Source organism: Pleuronectes platessa, chromosome 17 (assembly GCF_947347685.1).
Source record: "Pleuronectes platessa chromosome 17, fPlePla1.1, whole genome shotgun sequence".
NCBI classification, from domain to species: Eukaryota; Metazoa; Chordata; class Actinopteri; order Pleuronectiformes; family Pleuronectidae; genus Pleuronectes; species Pleuronectes platessa.
The window spans coordinates 11,419,962-11,434,428 of NC_070642.1; the positions used below are offsets into that span (position 1 = coordinate 11,419,962).

The 14,467-nt window shown below is 45.9% G+C and overlaps 1 protein-coding gene across 1 annotated transcript in view; it reads right to left on the reverse strand.

The window, feature by feature from the left end:
* The window catches only part of ino80 (INO80 complex ATPase subunit), a 37,234-nt gene that overhangs the window by 18,351 nt on the left and 4,416 nt on the right, over positions 1–14,467 (reverse strand). Inside the window, 18 exon segments of the mRNA XM_053444636.1 lie at positions 3,483–3,639; positions 3,641–3,709; positions 4,363–4,503; positions 7,403–7,619; positions 7,887–7,980; positions 8,270–8,337; positions 8,587–8,720; positions 9,017–9,184; positions 10,327–10,412; positions 10,614–10,731; positions 10,827–10,911; positions 11,345–11,487; positions 11,597–11,656; positions 12,516–12,611; positions 13,069–13,149; positions 13,592–13,807; positions 13,888–13,955; positions 14,195–14,399. Of these exon segments, the coding sequence (XP_053300611.1) occupies positions 3,483–3,639; positions 3,641–3,709; positions 4,363–4,503; positions 7,403–7,619; positions 7,887–7,980; positions 8,270–8,337; positions 8,587–8,720; positions 9,017–9,184; positions 10,327–10,412; positions 10,614–10,731; positions 10,827–10,911; positions 11,345–11,487; positions 11,597–11,656; positions 12,516–12,611; positions 13,069–13,149; positions 13,592–13,807; positions 13,888–13,955; positions 14,195–14,399 (2,206 nt within the window).

Here is a 14,467-nt window from a genome sequence, read left to right on the forward strand (position 1 = left end):
CTGAGGAGCCAAACAGACAGACATGCATTTCACAAAGCCACAGAAATGTGACCGCGTGCGGCGGAAAGTGAAGGATGGACTCTGTGTGTGTATATATATATATATATATATATATATATATATGGAACATATACATTATCCACATACATCCAAGTCTGCCCTCAAAAATGCCAGAGCAGCACTTCTCCTGCTTCTCTGAAAGCCGGGGAAGAGACAGACAGTCTGATGCGCACCGTGGAGTCTCGCGGGGGGGGGGGGGGGACTTGACCACACCACGCCACAGCGCCCCACTGTGAACTCTGTCATTAAGATAGATCACTGCTGGTCAGCCTTGCCCAGAAATGACTCGACACGCACCGCAGATGAAAGCGAGCTGGCTGAGAGACATGGATGAATTAGATATTACTTGGCTTCCATGTTAGAAGATCTCATCAGAGGAGCATAATGCAGCTAATGTCTCCCCCTTCAGTCGACTTTGGGACTTTCTTACACGCCAGCGAGCACTAGTTTTCCTTCTTGATGACATATTAGCAGCCATAAATTAGACTGGGGATATCAAAACATCTGCGTCCCTTTTCTTTTTCTTTCGCTGGGGGTGGGAGAAGGAAATAAAAGCTGCAGTCCGCAGACAGTGAGCAGTGCCAGTTTACTGCAGATTGAGGGAGGGGGGGGGGGGGGGGGGGGGGGGCAGAGTCAGGCGGTGGTGTGGTGAGGCTGCCTGTCTGTGTTGTTTTGCGCCTGTCTGTCAGAGGCCCGGGGAAGTTTCCTGCCATTTTGCTGGAGAGCAGGGTTTCTTTGAAGGGACAGGAAGGCAGGACTGCATTTCCCACAGCCTGATGTGGGCTGCAGGGCCAGACCTGACTGCCCTCCACCACCACCACCACCACCTCTCTCACACACACACACATGCATTCAAATAGTTTGCAAAAGAAGCACACATAAATACCAGGTTCTTTACCATCTCCGTCACACTCTCCACAGCGGCGGCAGTCAATTCCCGGCTCACAATAAAATGTGCTATAGTGAGAAGGCCGTCATTTTGTGGAACGGCTCCTTCTAATTATTCTAAGTGACACAGGGGCCACACAGACGGCGAGGAGGGTTATTTCTGTGGGACTGGACTGTTCTGCGAATAATCCTTCAGCCGAATCTATTCCCTTTCAAATAGATCCTCAACCTGACACAAAGTGACACAGTGTGAAGCGGCTCTCTGTTTCGAGCCGGCTGTACTTTCATGTGAAGTTTCCAGAGGGAGGCGGCCGCAGAAGTGCGGCAATCTAGCAAACAAACAGGAGCGTCTCTGTAATTACAGTGGAAACCTCTCTCTGCTGTCGCGTCCTGGCGGCTCAGACTGGGCGACTGCATGGGTACAAATCTTGGCTGACAGGACCCTGAATGCTTCTCGCTTTCTCAGGAGATCAACACGGATGGCGTCTCGGAAGAATATATGGCAGTATCACCTCATCTGTGTTAATATAAGTGATTCCATTCAACCTTTTTTTTTTTTTATTAACAATGGCTTTCCTTCAGTGAAGTCCTACCATCACAAAAACATCATGAATAAAAAACATATCTGAGGCTCAAGACGTTGCTGCTTCGATTGTTTTTTCCTCCTCTGTGGCCGAATTCCTAATAAGTCTTCTGATTAGATTCCTCCGTCGATATCAGCGGGCAGCCGTACTCACGCCATGGCGCTCAAAACAAACAGTCATTCAGCTCTGCCATTTGTTCTAAAGGTGTGGGGCTGGGAGTGCGGTGGAGAGGGAGGGTGGGAAACTTCAGCTGAGCTACTGTACATATCTGGGCCTTGATGTGGCAACAATGTGTTCGGCGGAGGACGGGTGCCGGAGTGTTGGGTCACTTCCTTCCTACTGAGGCTGAGAAAGAAGTGGGAGACCAGACGGACTGAGAGGCTGAGGCCAGATACTGATTCCAGATCAGTGCGTGGCCCTGTCTGTTTAAGGAGAGACGGAGGTGAGGCTTGTCCTCGGCCTGTGTGTGAGGGGAGGCAACGCCGCCGAGCGTGGGAGAGTGTGCGAGGGAAGAGGTGAGAGACACCTCGGGCCCCATGTGAGCACTGTCCAGTTCCCTGAATGGAGTCAATGGTACACAGACACACACACAAACACAAGCACACACACTCTCCCTCTCTCTCGCCCTCACACACACACACACACACACAAAAGTACGGACGGACGGGACCATCTATTAGTGTTACCTAACGAAGTACTTGAACAATGACCAGTAGCTAAACTTCCTCGCTTTGTCTGCCTCCGTGTAACTTCACAAGAGCTCAGACGGTTCTCACACAGACACACAAATACTTGTTTTGTTTGTCACTTTTGCACACAAACACTTTCACAAGCACATGCACACAGGCAGGCGGTAGAAAAGAAAAACCGACTATTAGAATATTGCAAACTGTGAGTGTGTATCCACAGGATTTAAAGGGTTCTCTATCATGTTTGGGTATTTAACTCTTTCAATATTATAAGAGGAAAGAAGCTGCAGGTAATGGGTCTTAAAGTAAGACAATCGACAACCGTTGTGCACTGCAGGCTTATCAAACAACGACGAAGAGGAAACACGTCACACGTGTTTTGTGCTGGGAACCAGTGTTACCACACAACACAAAAAGAGGGTCGTCATCAGAATCCCTGACAGAGACAGTTTATCAGAGGTGGAGAGGCTGAGCGGGTCAGTGAGAAGGGAAGTGTTGTCTGTAAAACTGAAATGGCCTCTCTCACCCTGGACATCCATCAGTCATCTGAATCCTGGCAGCGAGTCAGCCCCCACTCTGCTCCAACTGAACCTTAACTCAACAAGCCGAGCTCCTCTGATAAAGCGCTCGCAAGCACACACGTACGCCCACGTACACACACACACAATTATGTATTCACACCTTAATGGGAATCGCTGGTATGTGTTTATGCGAGTCCAGTGCTCTTTATCTGAGCCGTTCCATTAGACTGTAGGTTTTTTGGCTGCCTGGCAGACGGACAGACAGAGACAGAGGAGGGTGATGTACCCGGCTCTGCCCCGCTGACCCTGTGGACCGGCCTCTGTGGATTCTCCCACGGGCCATTACCTCTCCCTTCGCTCCAAAACATGGATATCCAGCGTTTGATAAAACTGGTCGTACAATCAGACGATAACAAACATGTTGACGGAATTTTAGAAATATTGACCTTTGCAGGCTTTTACTAGGGCAACACAGACTACAGCTGTGGACATACACTACACAATCAGTCACTATTGTTTCAAGGACACAAAGAAAGTCCTCACAGGTGCATAGAAACCCACAGCTAACTTGCAGTACGACGACATAGGCCAGAGTGCAGAGTGAACCGACCTTTAGTTATTTATGTTTGTCCTGATAGTCACTTACGAGTGGATGCTCATTTATTTGTTTCCCTTTAGAGAAAAATTGTTAAACAACACACACGCATACACAAGCACATGCACACACACACAGCTCCTACCAGGTATCTGAATGTAGGACCATCCGTGGCGAGGGTAAACTGCCATCGCGCCCCCAGGGCATTGTGGGTGGAAGGTATTGGCCCTCGCACGCCAGTCCGACGCGAGTTCCGGGGAGCCGTAGAGGAAGCAGTGTTTGAAGACCGTGCCCCCCCCCACCGCGTGTCACCAGCCACTCGTAACCAGCACTGCGGTCTGCACAATAACGCTCCATGGGAACTGCCGTCACCTAGGAAACCAGAGGGAAAAAGGTTTTCTACATTTGAAATAGATAAAAATAGATAATATCCTGCAGAGACGAGATAAGGAGGATGACATTTAGGACAACGTGTTACAAATATGTTGACATGGGAAGGTTTTGACAGGAAGGTAATCATATTTTGACGCATTCTGTCATTTCTAATCTTTCCTATTATTTCGCATTTGACATTTTTAATTATGTATGAAAACAAAAACTGGAAATCTTCCCATCTAAGGATTTGCATTGTAGACGGAGTGAAAGCTCCACATGAAGGCTTGTTTCGATGAATCAGCAGGTTCTGTGTATAAGTGTGTGCGTGTGTGTATAACAGGAGGGCAACAAGACGTTGAGCGACCTTAGCTAAAAGCCCCTGTTTGTCTAAATGCAGCTGGAGGTCCCTATGGTCACCCTCACCCACACACAATAAGAGCTAGCTTCTCATTGTTGAAAGCCTACAAAGGGAATGTGCACAGGGCTCCCCCTTTCCTTTTCCACGACCACCCAAATGCTCGTCCATCTCACATAGAACATCGCACACATTTACTCAAACTGTCCACACAAACACAGAGGACGTGCATTAGGGCCTTTCTCAAGCTCCTTGTCACTCAGACACACACACACACACACACGCGCGCGCGTACCCTGGGCGTAGCGGCGAGCAGGAACTTCGGTGGTGGTATGGGCCGGTGGGGCAGGATCTTGGAAGTGGTCGAATTTCTGTTAAGGATTTTCACGTCACCGTGTCCCACCATGCCGGGCGTGACTGCTGTGAACACCAGATCCTGAAACAAACAAACACAAAAAAGGAATTACGATCCTGCTACATACTCCTGAATCATTACAAACTTGATTGATTATATTGGTGTGAGAATTGATTTACAATGACAAGTGATGCCTGCGTTGATTTGTGTTAAATAAAAGAAACATCATAGTCAATACTCAATAGAAAATAAGACAAACAGCTAAACCAACAGAGGTTAGTGAGTGCAGCTCAGCATATTTAAGTTCCACTGGCTACCAGCTTTAAATGTGATGTAAAATTTCAGCTAAATGCTTAAAACATTATGTAAAATGTACGATTAAGCAGCTTATATGATTTAAGTTGCACGTGTCACAGTAGCACAGGATAAACATCTTCTATGGCGTAATCTCACATTTGGGCAGGACATGGTGTGATTTAAACATACATTTTTTCAGAAAAGGTTCATCCTGAACAAATAATGATGAATTTGTTATGTACTAAGCAGGGGTAGGTGCCAAAAAATGATATCCAAAGTTTAGGTTCACGTTACAACAGTGGTGGATACACAGTGCCACCTAATGGTAAAAGTTTGAAACAACATCTTCCATCTCTCACCCCCAACGCTTGTTAGCAAGAAATTCTTTATGTTTTTCAGAAAGTTTGAACAGCCGGGGGGAAAAAATGCAATGTTTCAGAAACCATTGATTTTTACTGAGATATGATACTTGGATGCTAAAAAGTTGGAACCCTCGAAAGTTTCAAAGTCATTGGAAAAACAGGAAGATGTTACAGAGCTTTCGAAATTGCCTTCTTTTCTCAGTATCTAAAAATGAGCAGCAGGAAAGCTGACAGCAATACTGAGCACACCGCGAAGAAGCAGCCAGAGAGAGATGCAGGGAAGAAAGAGGAGAGATGCACAGCATGCCAGCCACACAGCATCAGAATGAAAAGTGAGGAGTTGAAATAGAGTGGCAGAAACTCTGGGAGCGAGTGATTTCTAGGAACTCAGCTGGGAGCCTGGGGTCAGCGTGGCGACACAGGGAAACATTCAGAACCAGCTCTCCAGGTGTCTGCAAGTTTCTCTGTCTCTTTCTCCGTCTTGAACTTTCTTCTTATAGTTTTCTGCTCCTTCTTTCTTGCAGCCGCTCCGGGGGGGGGGGGGCAGCTGCCTGACTCAGTGGGATGAGGCCAGCAGAGGAAGAGGAGGATGAAATTACCCTGACGGCCTTTTCTCCTGAGTACTTTCCACCCAACAAGTTGAGTTAGAATCAGCGGAGGATGATAATGTTATACATGTCTGGTTTGCAGAGGGAAAGGTTCCATGAGACGATCCTTCACTGATCTGCTTTCAACCAGGCAGATGAGCCAAAACACGTTTGAAGCCGTGACCCAAAAGAATATCTGCAGGGTGCAGCTGCTTCTCTCTTTTTTTTGGGTAGTCTGTATATTTGTGTCCCTTTCCCACTAACAACTCCATTTCCACATTGCCAGGAAGTATATCTGCTGTCTCAACATAATCCTGTTGTTCTCGGCTGCACGATCCAAAACATACGAGTGCAATTGAAATCAACCGTGGCGTGCTCCATTTGATCCCGTGTGATACCACCCTGACTGCTAAACTACAAGAAGGCTATTGCCAGATTATCAGTGGCTCCCAAAACAATGGTGCTGCATAGGAGCCATTATTTCTCTAATCCACACCAACTTCAACTTCTCCTACAGTGTCAGTGTCCTCAGAACCCACTTCCCCTTACAGCGGCATTGTCTCCGAGGCCCTGAGGGAAGAGTGGTAAGCCAGACTGTTTAAATATTACACCATAACACAAACGAATGGAGGTGAGTTTCCACCACGAGAGGCTTCCCCTGAGAACAAGGATTGTAGAGGAACTCGGCTCCCCTACATGCTTTTCCAGTTCTAGGTAAAATATTTTACCCTCCAGAAACTCCCTGCTACGCGATGGTACATTCTGAACATCGCCGATCACTAGCATTGTTATACACCAGGTATTTCTGTACAAACTAATGTTGTTTGTCCTATAATTTGTGGCCAACAATTATCAGGTTGACTCAAAGCCAAATAAATTCTGCTCTTCCCAAGGCTTCATCCCTGTTGTGGAAACACAAATCACAATGAGCCGGAGGAAATTTTTTCCCCTGGAAATGGTCCTGGATATTAGTTCTTGAGAAATTAAAGTTCCTGGAACCGTGAGTGGAAAAGCACCTCCGGGGGATTGTTGTGATTTAAATAGCTGATTATTAAGCTTCGATATGTGTGAGAGATAAAAAGAAAGTGGATGAAAATAGCATCCAAAACAAAAGGGATTCCATATTGATGGGAAAGAGTTCGAGCGGCTTGACATATTTTGTTAAACTTGTCACAAGTGTTTTTTAAAGAATTGCTGTTAATGTATTTTGAATTTATCTTTTGGCCTTTGAAAGAGACAGTGAGGGAGGGACAGGAAACAGGGCGAGAGAATAGGGGAATGACATGCAGTCCATGTTCTAGCTGGGTGGGCAACCTGCTGCTCAATATGTCTGGTATTCACTCTAACCATTCGTTTATCAGGTTGTCCAAAAGACATTTGATTTTCCATCTATTTAAAATGTGTGTCCTGATTCCTGGAGCTTTCCCCTTCATGTCTGACAGCAGTCGCACAGACAGCCTCTGGCGTGCACACACCCGGGAGACATACAGAGCGAGGCAGGACAGTGTTACTGGGTCACGAGGCTACACAGGGATTAGGTTCCACACTGGATCCCAGCGGAGGGAGAGGAAGCGTGGGGCAAAGAGCACGCTGTGTGGCCCAACACAGCCTCAAACCCTGGGGGAAATGTCAGCACAGTCAGCGCCACATGCTGCTGTCACACGCCGATATGTACCGCAGATGGCTACGTGAGTTTCCCGTGTGTTGTTTGAGCGCATCTTGTGTGTTTCGTACCTGGAGGACGGGACTGTTGTGCATGTTGGGGAAGGCGGTGGGTCTGTTCAGCCACAGAATCAGGTCCTTGTGAGACAGACACATAATCCTGGACTTTCCACTGCCTCCGTCCCCCTCGCCAACGCTGACTTCCTCCTGCCTCTCTTCTTCGAGGCCGAACAGGCGTTGATGGTGGAGCCGGTACGCAGCTTTCAGGGACAGAAAAAGGGCTAACCATCTGTGGAGGGAGGGGCAGGAGGAGGAGAAATACAATCACAAAGAGAACTAGAGAGAAAATACTTTTTAAAGAAGCCATCGCTAAGATGTAAGGCTGGATCTTATTCGATCGAATGTAATAAATATATAAAACACAGTAGGATTGAATAATTATGAGAATCTGTACTTTAATCTCTCCTTCTATACAAGGAGATCAGAGTGTAGCCCCTCCAGGCTTGGTGGACAACAATCTGTGTATAAGGTTTGAAGTTGGAAACTTAAAGCCCACCTCGCTAAGGTGCCTTGCAGCATAAGGTTGCACATCTCAGAAGGTGACACGTCGATGAAGCGCAGGAAGGAAAAACAACTTCCTTTGTCATCACCTGGGAGAAATACAACACAGAATGAAGAAACACGGTTAAGATGAAATGTGGAAATACTGGAGGAAGGACGAAGCGTGACACTGGGGTTACATCAGTTCTACTGTGTTTTCAAACTAAAACACATCCGTTTTAATCCCCATCCGTGCTACCACATCTGAAAAGCATTTTTCAAACAAAAACATAGCAGTATTGATGCAGCCTGAGTTTTGAATCTTCAAATAAAAGAGATCATCCTGGTTCTATGAAGAGCCTCGTATGAGTCTGGGATCACAGCTGGATTTACGCTCACCTTTTCTGTGAAAGAGAGACTGCTGGATGTGGTTTGGAGAGAAGGGGGACAACAGCACTTGCAGTAATCTGAGGAGGACGAAGAGAGAAAGTCAAGGTCACACCGCTGAATATGAGGGGGGGAAATAAGAGACTACATTTGGGGCGATAATCTGATCCACGTCCAAAACATAACTGCGTGAAAGCTAACATTTGGATAATTGGGCCTTTTGCGAGGTCCCAAATCAGCAAAAGAATTTACTTTGGTGAGAAAACAAATACAGTGGATGTCTGTGAACGTGTGGGTCGGTGCTACAGTATCTGCGCTGTACAACTTACTTGTTCTTGGCCTGGTTGTGTGCGTGGAGGAGGCCGTGGCGGTAGAGGAACTTTGACATGATGTAGGGTTTGATGGACATGTGGAAAGGCGAGCGGGTCTCCTGGCGCTCAAACAAGTCCGGGTGATTACACACCTACAGAGAAACACACAGAGAGAGAAGTAAGTCACACGTGCAAAGGAGGAAGCCTTCTTCACGCTCCTGTTTATTCTGGGACAGCCAATTCATTTTTTAAGAGAAGAGTTACGTTTCCACAGACAGAATGTAGAGCCTTCATTACAAGTTCCCCTGTTGAAATCCACTACAGCTACAGATGTATCTAATAAAAGTGATCAATCATTGGGACAAAATAATCTCAACTTTATAGCGGTTCTCATTTTATTTATCGTGTTGTTTTTTTTTAGAACTGGTCACCGAAAGGACAACCCTACCTTCCTGAACTGCATGACCAGGTTCATGAGGGACGAGGTGGTGTTGTGAGACTGCTGGGCCGTGCCCATGGAGGACTGCAGCAGGTCCTCGATGGAGATCTTGTTCCTCAGAGCCTGGTAGAGGAGCCTCTGGCGAGACGTCACCTGGCAGTAGGTCAGGATCTCAATCTGCGTGAGAGGAGGGTTGGAGAGTGAGCCAACTGTGCTGCTATTGTCTTTGCTGTGTGGTGAACCAATGTATACTGCAGTAAATGTTTGTTTGGAGTTCAGATCTGCAGTCACTTCACATTTTCATAGAATGATTAGTTTGTTAAAAAAAAATCTGTATGTAAACGAGACAGATATTCCTGTTCCTGTTGAGGAAAAAGACGGATGCTTCAAATAAAAGTATTAAAACAAGTTTGCAGCGAGAGCAAAATATTCTGTTTTTTGATTCACTAGCACGATCATGTTGCGCCTCCTTGAAAAACACAAAACAGCATTTTCACATAAATGAATTTATGGCAGCTGCCTTCATGGTCACATTGACCCACATTCTTTAAACGCACATTGAAATCTCTGGTTTATTGTACTGTCATGTTTTATTAAAGGCAGTGAAACTGAGCAAAAACATGTCCTGTGAATCGTCAGTAAAGTCGAACGGTTCCTATTGGTTTCAAACGGGCCAGACAAAACACGAGAAACCAGCTAAGGCGCAGAGGAAAACTGAGGTGGCTGGCAAGGCTGCATGTGGGCGCGGAGCAGAGTGAAAGAGACAGATGTGGGGGTGTGGTGAACTCTGCCATTCCTCTGACTCTGCGTATCGAGACTCCCACAGCGCGTGAGTGAGTGTGTGTGTGTGCCGCATCTGACAGCAAGAGACCCCGAGTCCAGCATCTGTCATGAGGATCTGCCAGCACAAGCATCACTCAGGGGCGCATTACAACACGTCCTGTGTCAGGGAGGTGTAGAGGGAGACAGATGGAGGAAGGGCGCCGGGAAGAAGCGGGGCTACTTTGGTGCTGATAAAGTGCCATAGGGCATTTTTCAGAAAATTTTCTTCGTACCCTCCTTTTTGAACATCTAACATACTACGTTGTTTTTATTTGTTTGTTCTTGAAATATCAAATTTTCTTCTCTAGGACCTAATCTAGTGAATTTCCCCCTCAATTTATTTCAAAGAAAAACCTCTTTTAGTCTTGAAAAATACATCTGAAAACTGAGAATAATCGCTTTGGCTCCCGTTTCAAATGTTGTACCAGCAAAATGTGCACTTCTGGATCAGACGCTTGTTTTTCTGCGATTAGACAAACAACCATGTGCTCTTCTACCTTGTCCGAGAGCTCGTTTTCCACGTCCTTCTTGATCCTGCGCAGCATGAAAGGCTTGAGGATCATGTGCAGTCTGGAAAGTTGGTCTGAAAAACAGACATCAAACAACTCTGTTTAGCTACAAAACATATTACGCCCCAGTGAACAGGAAAAGAAAGAATCGGTGCTGGCACACCAATTGTCAAATTTCCGCTCAAATGAGGTGGAAAACATTCGGTGTCGTCAGCCGGAGAAGAAAGCAGCCAATGGTAACATTTCTTTTTCTCAGTGCTGAGAGTTGGACTCACTCTCGTCGATGGCCGACTTGTTCTCAGCGTGGCTCTCGATGTCCTTGGAGAACCACTCGTTAAACTCATCGTGGGAATCGAACAGCGTGGGCATGATGAAGTGAAGCAGCGCCCACAGCTGAGAGACAGTAAAAACACACCCTGGTCAAAAACAACAGCAGTTGTGTCTTGTGCAAATCAGCTCACAGCTACGCACACAAACACACCGCCCACCTCGGCCATGGTGTTCTGGATGGGCGTCCCGGTGAGCAGGAGTCGGTTTCGACACTGGAACTGCAGGAGGATTTTCCACCGAACGCTACAGACGGACAGAAACAGTGACTGGTGATCTGGTGCAACAACTACATGGGTTTATCATCATTGTACTGAACAGAGCTACAATCCCACACATCACTCAGAGTGCAGAAGATGGGTTGTATGTGTGGGAGTACGTTTCTCAAAACACTTTCTGTCTAGATTAGTCGATTCTGGCCGGCGTCCAGTCAAGTAAAAACTTTTGTATACATTTTTTTCCAGACATTCCAAAATGTTTCGAAAGAGGTTTTCTGAGTGTTCCGACCAATTTTATCGCAAATAGTACTCCTTTGAATTACTGATAATAATTCCTAAACAATACATTTCAACAGTTTTGAGGACGAACTAATGGGCTCTGTGCATTTTCAACATTTTCACTTTCAAGTGAGACTTGAAATTCATGTTTACATCAGTATTTTGTTATGCTAATGTTTTACCTGGTGCTGCTTTTCAGTGCCTGGGCCTCATCCAGGACCATGTACTGCCATTTGACCCTCTGGAAGTATTTGACGTCCTGGACCACCAGCTGGTAGCTCGTGATAACCACGTGGAATGGTGCATTTTGTGTGTAAAGGGTTTTCTGCACAAATACAAATGGAAGGAGAGACAGAGGTGTGAGAAGAAGAATATGAAAGAGCTAATTCCATAGTCCAAACAATCATAAATATATTTTTTAACTTCGTCCTCACCTGGCTCCAGAATTTCCGAATCACCTTGCGATCGTGAGGGTTTCCCCAGTATGGCAGCACCTGGTGGAAATATTGGTAACTTTAAAAACAAGTGGGTTCACTCTGTCAACAAATTCGGCTTTGCCAAAATCATCACTCATGTAAATCTTTTTCACCTAAACTATATTCAAACTAACATCTTCCCAAACCCCTTTAGTGTTACACTGAGCAGAGTAATACAAACAGAGCTCGGGTGATGTTCCCAGAGGAAACATTTAGGCATGGCTTTCACATATGAATCACTGCTTCACTTGTTGAGTTGTTGATGCAGAATGTGATGTGAAAAGATTTACACATCATTGCATCACTCAACACAAGCTGCCATTCCATTGTTTTCAATCAGTCCGGCTTCGAGAGTTCAGGAAGCTTATCTGCAGATTGTGTAATCGGGTCTTTTCACACTTCATTAGTGAAAAAGACGGGAATTGATTTACTTTCATGCTAGTGCACAAAGTGGGCCAAGTTGAGTGCTCTGCACAAAAAGGGGTCATTTGTTTGTGGGTACGTGTGTGTGTGTGTACAGCTGACATATTGATGTGTCTGATAAATAGTATTTAGTCTGGAAGAATGCTCAGAATGCAAAAGAAGGCAACAGCCACTCAAAGTATCAGCTCCTAAGTTAGGCGTCAACATGAGCAATGCTTCAAATGGGCTGATTCAACACTGCCCCCTAATGGTTAGTTATAGACATGTTTGCACCTGACGACTAAGTGTGTTGCTTTTAGAAGTTTGACAGCATTTCTCCCTGGAAGAAAAAAACACTGCGTTCATTGGAGGACTGCAAAAGAGCAGTGGGAATTATTATCCCAGGATTTCTTCCAGCATGTTTTTGCAGGTGTTTCCGTTGGCGTGCTGACTCAGCAGCGCCGCAGGTCCTCACCTTGAATTGGGGCACGAAGCGGGTGAACTCCTGATGCCAGTTGTTGAGCGTGGACGCAGGAGAGATGATAAGAAATGGGCCCCAGATGTTGTCTTTCTACACAGGAACAGAGGAGAGAATAAACCGTCAGCCGCCACAACAGCTGGTCTTTGTGTGCGCCGGTGTGAGCAGCACCCAATAACAGGAAACCCCGGAAGAACGCAGCAGGCATCTTCCTGTCAGTTAGAGCTCGACACTGAAAAAGCTCACAGTTCCAATGAATTCCAAGTTCTCTCCCTGTGGAGATTGGGGACCACAGGATCTAAAGAGCTTGCACATCAGCTGTTCACAACAATGGCCGAAGTCAACGGACTTACTCAGTGAAATATTCCAGCACCTGCAAAAAAGCTCAGCCAGAAAACTGGGGTCTCTTTAAAGGATGCAGGTGCACAGTAGAAGCAACCGGTCGCCAAATGTTGTATTAGTCAGCATCAAGAGAGCAGACAACTTAATATTCCACAGAGTTCTTTGGAAAACGAGGTGAATGAACCCATTTGACCCGGCGCTCTCTCACCTCTGCTAGGTGAGCCAAAAGGGCAATACTCTGGACCGTCTTCCCCAGCCCCATCTCGTCTGCCAGGATTCCATTGATTCCCTGCAGAGACAAAGAAAATGAGTACTTTTACATGTACAAATAGTACAAGTTATAAAAAAAAACATTTTAAAGCCAAAAAACACAACTAATAGATTCAGAAACTGAACTGAGCAGTAATGCAACAGGAACTGCAAAGACGGTATTAATGTTATATCATGTTTGCGGTTTCAGACTTGAACTCGCAAAATGTCTGGACAATTGGGTCCAAACTTTCTCATTCTCTGCAGAACTCAGCGGGAGATTGTTCGGGGCCGACAACTTCACAAAAACAAGAGAATCTCTGCAGAGTTCGGGTGAGGGGTGGCGCCTGGGTAGAGCGAGCAGGAGGCAGGATGTATAATTTCTGTCATTGTATTCAGTTCTTATCATCAAAAGATCTTATATCTCTTATGTATCATATATTCCTATAAGTAAAACACAGACCAGGGACAGACGGGAGTACCTGTTCATAGAGGTTTGCCAGCCAGTTCATGCCTTTGAGTTGGTAACCCTTGAGTTTGCCATCAAAAATAATGGGCTGAGGAACTTCTTCACCAGCAAGGATGGATGGGTTGGCAAGGCTGTAGCTCTCTCCAAAACCAGCGCCCGAGGACGGGCCAACGGCCGAATGCAGAGACGCACAGCGGCTGTCTTTGGCCTCATCATCAAACATTCGCGTCTACAGGGGGACATTTAGAAATAAGAACAGAATAGGAAAGGTAGTGGTAGCAGAATGTGTGTGTGTGTGTTTCAACCTACTTTCTTCTGATGAGCCTGGTAGGCTTCTTTGGCGTTCCTCAGGGCCTGAGCCTTGTAGTATTCACTATCTGAAATGACAAACAATCAACGTGTGTATAAAACTGTAGAATTCAAATTAATCTGACATTTCTTTCCAAAAAAACATAACCTGGAATTCTACAGCAAAGTATTAACATGTATTTCCTAACTATTCAGAAAAATTCTTGTATAACATCCGTGTTAGTAAAGTATATATTGTAGCTGCTAGTAGTCAGTGATTTGTTTGTTGACACCACCAACACAACGAAGGTTACAGAGCCGTGCCTACCATAATCTTCCTGTCCCATGTTGACCATTACGCCTCCTCCGATATCTATTTTCCTCTGACCCGCGCTGTCGTCCAGCTTTTGAAGAATTTCCTCCTGCGCCTTGTCTCCTCCTGGACCCGCCAGGCTGGCCTTACCGCTCATAAAGTGAGCGTACAGCTCCGTCTGGGTGATGAGGAAATTTAGTTTGCGCTGCTGACGCTTGGCCTGAAAAAAGGCAAAAGAAACATGGATGCAATTATTGAAACAAAATATCAGTTGGATAAAGAAAAAGA